This window comes from Crocuta crocuta, unplaced genomic scaffold (assembly GCF_008692635.1).
Source record: "Crocuta crocuta isolate KB4526 unplaced genomic scaffold, BGI_CrCroc_1.0 scaffold110, whole genome shotgun sequence".
In the NCBI taxonomy this organism is placed as follows: domain Eukaryota; kingdom Metazoa; phylum Chordata; class Mammalia; order Carnivora; family Hyaenidae; genus Crocuta; species Crocuta crocuta.
Window position 1 is genome coordinate 2,464,415 of NW_027527386.1, and position 3,432 is coordinate 2,467,846.

Genomic DNA, 3,432 nt, shown 5'->3' on the forward strand with positions numbered 1-3,432 from the left:
GGGTGGGATCAAGCCAGGCAGACGGAGCCCACTCTGCTCCAGCACCTGGGGCCTCCTCCCTATTCCTCCAGCACCTGGGCCTTTGCCCGTGCTGTTCCTCCTGCCTGAAACTCTTTCCCCCAGGTCTCCCCCTGACTCGTTCCCTCACCTTCTCTTCTCAGCCCCCGAGCTACCTTGTTTGTTGGTGGGGCCTCCGTTCAGAAGAGCAAGCTCCTCTCGCTCGCTCCACAACCGAGCACCTTACCCACCCCTCCCCAGGGCGCTTTCCTAGCTCATAGAATTGTGAGCCGTGACATTCTCTGGACGTTTTTGGTCTGTCCATCTCCCCTCTAGAACATCAGGTCTGGAAGGCAGAGAGCAGTTGAGTCCGGATTCATATCAGGGATTCAGTAACAATTTGCTTAAGGAAGGAGGGAGGGAAGGAGGGAGGAAGGCAGCAAGGAAGGGAGGAAGAGAGGGAGGGAGGAGGGGAGGGGAGGAGGGAGGAAAGAGTGAATGAATGAAGTGCTTTCCTTGTGCCGGGGTACTTGACAGGTACTGTCTCATCTAATCCACTTGCTGAAGGGAGATCCCTTTATCGCCATGTCACAGATGAGGAAACTGAGGCACAGACAGGCCAAGTCACTTGCCAAGATGCAAGCCCGTGATACAGATGGGGACGGGGGAGTAGAGGCCACACTCCAGGACACCCTGCCTGAGAGCGGGCGGGGATGTGGGGCCCCGCACCCACACCGCACGCACACGGGGCCTGCTTCCCCTGTCCCCCTCCCCAGCCTGGCACCGCAGGCGGCGGTTCCTCCCAGTGAGAACCCTCGCTCGCTGCTCCAGTGCCTTTTCTTAACGGTTCCCGGGAGAGCAGCATTCCAGGCCCCCAGGGAGTGGGGAGGAGGGGGGGGAAGAGAGGAAAACAAAGCCAAGGGCGGGGCATCCCGGGCTCTCTGGCTCGGGCTCCGTGGTTACCAGGGAGCTGAGGGCAGCTTTCACAGCCCAGGCTCAAACCCCCCCTGCTGCGCGCTGCCTCAGTTTCCCCACCTGTAGAATGGGTTACCCCCACCCCAGGCACCCTGTCTTTCAGGGCCCAGGTGCCGGAGCTGGGCGAGGGGCCGCGCGGGGAGAGCAGAAAGAGTCTGGACTTCCCTCCTCTGCACACGAAGCAGGAACACGGGGCCACACTGCCAGCTGCCAACGGGCCACTCGTTTAACCCTGAGTGACCTGCGGATGTGGCACCGCGGTCATTCCCATCGTAAGGGAGGGCAAAGGGAGGCCCGGAGAGGTCCAGCGTCTTGCCCGAGGTCACACCGTGAACAGGTGGACACAGGCGCGGGTCTCACACCCTTCCTCCAGCATCCACTTGTTGCTTTTCTTCTGGGCGTATTTTTCAAAACGGATTCTTTTGACTTGCTTTGATTTTATACTTTGTATCATTAAGTGCCCTCCGGAACTCTGATTTCCTGGCCTTGTTTTAAGACACAGCCGCAGGGAACCTGGGCCCCTGGGGGACAGGGGCAGGTGGCCCAGGCTTGTCCCCTCCCCCTCTCCTAGACATTGGAGACCTTGTCTAAAACCCACGGGGCAAGCCTAACCCGCCCCCCAGCCCCCCTCAGCTCCCTTCACCTCCTCGGCTTTGCCTGTGTCTCCGGTGCCTGAGCCCCCCTCCCCGAACCCGCAGGCAGCTGGCCCTTGCCACTCGGGTCTCCTGCCTCCTCAGGGAGCCCTCCTGGGCGAGCCAAACTTCCTTGGCTCCCTGTCACTCTTCACTGTTTTATTTATGTTTTAATCGTGGCATCCAAAATCATCTTAAGTTATCCTGTTTGGGGGCACCTGAGCGGCTCAGTTAGGCGACAGACTTCGGCTCAGGCCATGATCTCACAGTCGGTGAGTTCGAGCCCTGCACTGGGGTCTGTGCGACAGCACAAAGCCCACTGGGGTCCTCTGTCCCCATCTGGCTCTGCCCCTCCCCCACTCATACCTGTGCGCACGTGTGCATGCGCTCGCGCTTGCGCGCGCTCTCTCTCTCTCAAATATTAACATTAAAAACATTATCCTGCTTGCTCATCACCTTGCGAGTTCCTGGTCTTTCCTCTTGGGCTGTGAAGGCTGGGTGACGGTGTCTCTAGGGAACCCTGGCGATGGGCACTGGCCCTCACTCCAACCCCCCGCACAAGCTCCTCCCTGCAAACTCCTATTCATTCTTCACAGCCCCAGGGACAATGTCTCTTCCTCCAGAAAATGGTTCTCAACGGCCCCATCCACGCACCTTGCATCCCTGCTTATTGGCATCTGGGGTGTCCCCGTCCGCTGTCTCCCATACACCCCTCTGGTCTGGGGCCTCGCTGGGCAGGCTTGGGGCCCTGGGGGCCCAGGATAGTCCCCACAGGACAGAAGGGGGGAGGGGCTGGAGGAATGGGTGAAGGGTGAGATAAAAGGCCTGTTCAGCCAGGAACTCAGCCGGGTGTGTCCAGAATTCCTAGACCCCTCAGTCAGCCCTTTACCCATCCAGGCGCGCTGAGGGCGGGGCCTGCACCTTCCTTCCCGCCCCCTGCCCGGGCGGGAGGGGCAGGGGGAGGAGGAGAGGAGGAGTCACCCAAAGGGGGACAGGTCAGGTGGTACCAAGTCGCACAACCGCAGGCACTCGGCTCCCCGCCCCCTCCCCATCTCCACCCCCGGAGCCGGGGCGGGGGTGCAGGGAGAGGGGGGGAGGAAGAGGGGGGGGGAGGNCCTCCCTGTCCCGCTCCAGGCGCGATCTGCCATCGAGCTCCGTCCCTGGGGGACGAGGTTCCCCCAAAATACAGACAAGGAGAGCCCTTCCCCCCAGCAGGTTTGCTCGTGTGTAAAAGGGGCTCTCGACCTCTGTCTCCGCGGGGGTGCAAGTTAACGGCTCTGTATACAGTAGGCGCCCAATGAATGTTGGTACCCTCTGCAGCAGCCTCGCGGCGTTCACCGAAGCGACCCCAGCCCACAACTGAAGTCATTGCTGCCGATCCGCTGTTGCTTAAGACCCAGGCGGCCGGACACCCCGCGTAAACATCTTTACGGCACCTGATACGTGCAGGCGCTTAAAACACACTTTCCTCTGAGAATCCTCCCTACAATCTTCTCCCAAAGCAAGTTGACCCATTTTAGGGGCCAGGTATGGCGAGGCCTTGATTCCCAGGCCCGAAGTTACACGGAAAAGTCAGGATCTGAGCCCAGAGAGGCAGGCCTTGGGGCACAGAAAGACCCCCAGGGGCAGCTTTCGGAGACCGGCGGGGGCGCGCCCCTTGCTGCGCAGCCTCGGGCCTCAGTTTCCCCATCTGCAATCTGCGAGGGTCCCGGGGTCGCGGACCCCAGCTCGAGCCCCTCCCCCTCCCGCCCTCCGCGGGCTACTCGCCTGGAATCTCACGGCCATGGTGCACCCGGGGTTCTCCAGCGCCCCTGCCCCCCATCCCCAC

At 61.4% G+C, this 3,432-nt stretch overlaps 1 protein-coding gene across 1 annotated transcript in view; it reads right to left on the reverse strand.

Annotated features, from left to right (window-relative positions):
* The window catches only part of TJP3 (tight junction protein 3), a 17,862-nt gene extending 14,436 nt beyond the window's left edge, over positions 1 to 3,426 (reverse strand). Inside the window, 1 exon segment of the mRNA XM_077751789.1 lies at positions 3,372 to 3,426. Coding sequence (XP_077607915.1) covers positions 3,372 to 3,389 — 18 coding nt within the window. The 5' untranslated portion in view covers positions 3,390 to 3,426.
* Positions 3,427 to 3,432: the final 6 nt, after the last annotated feature.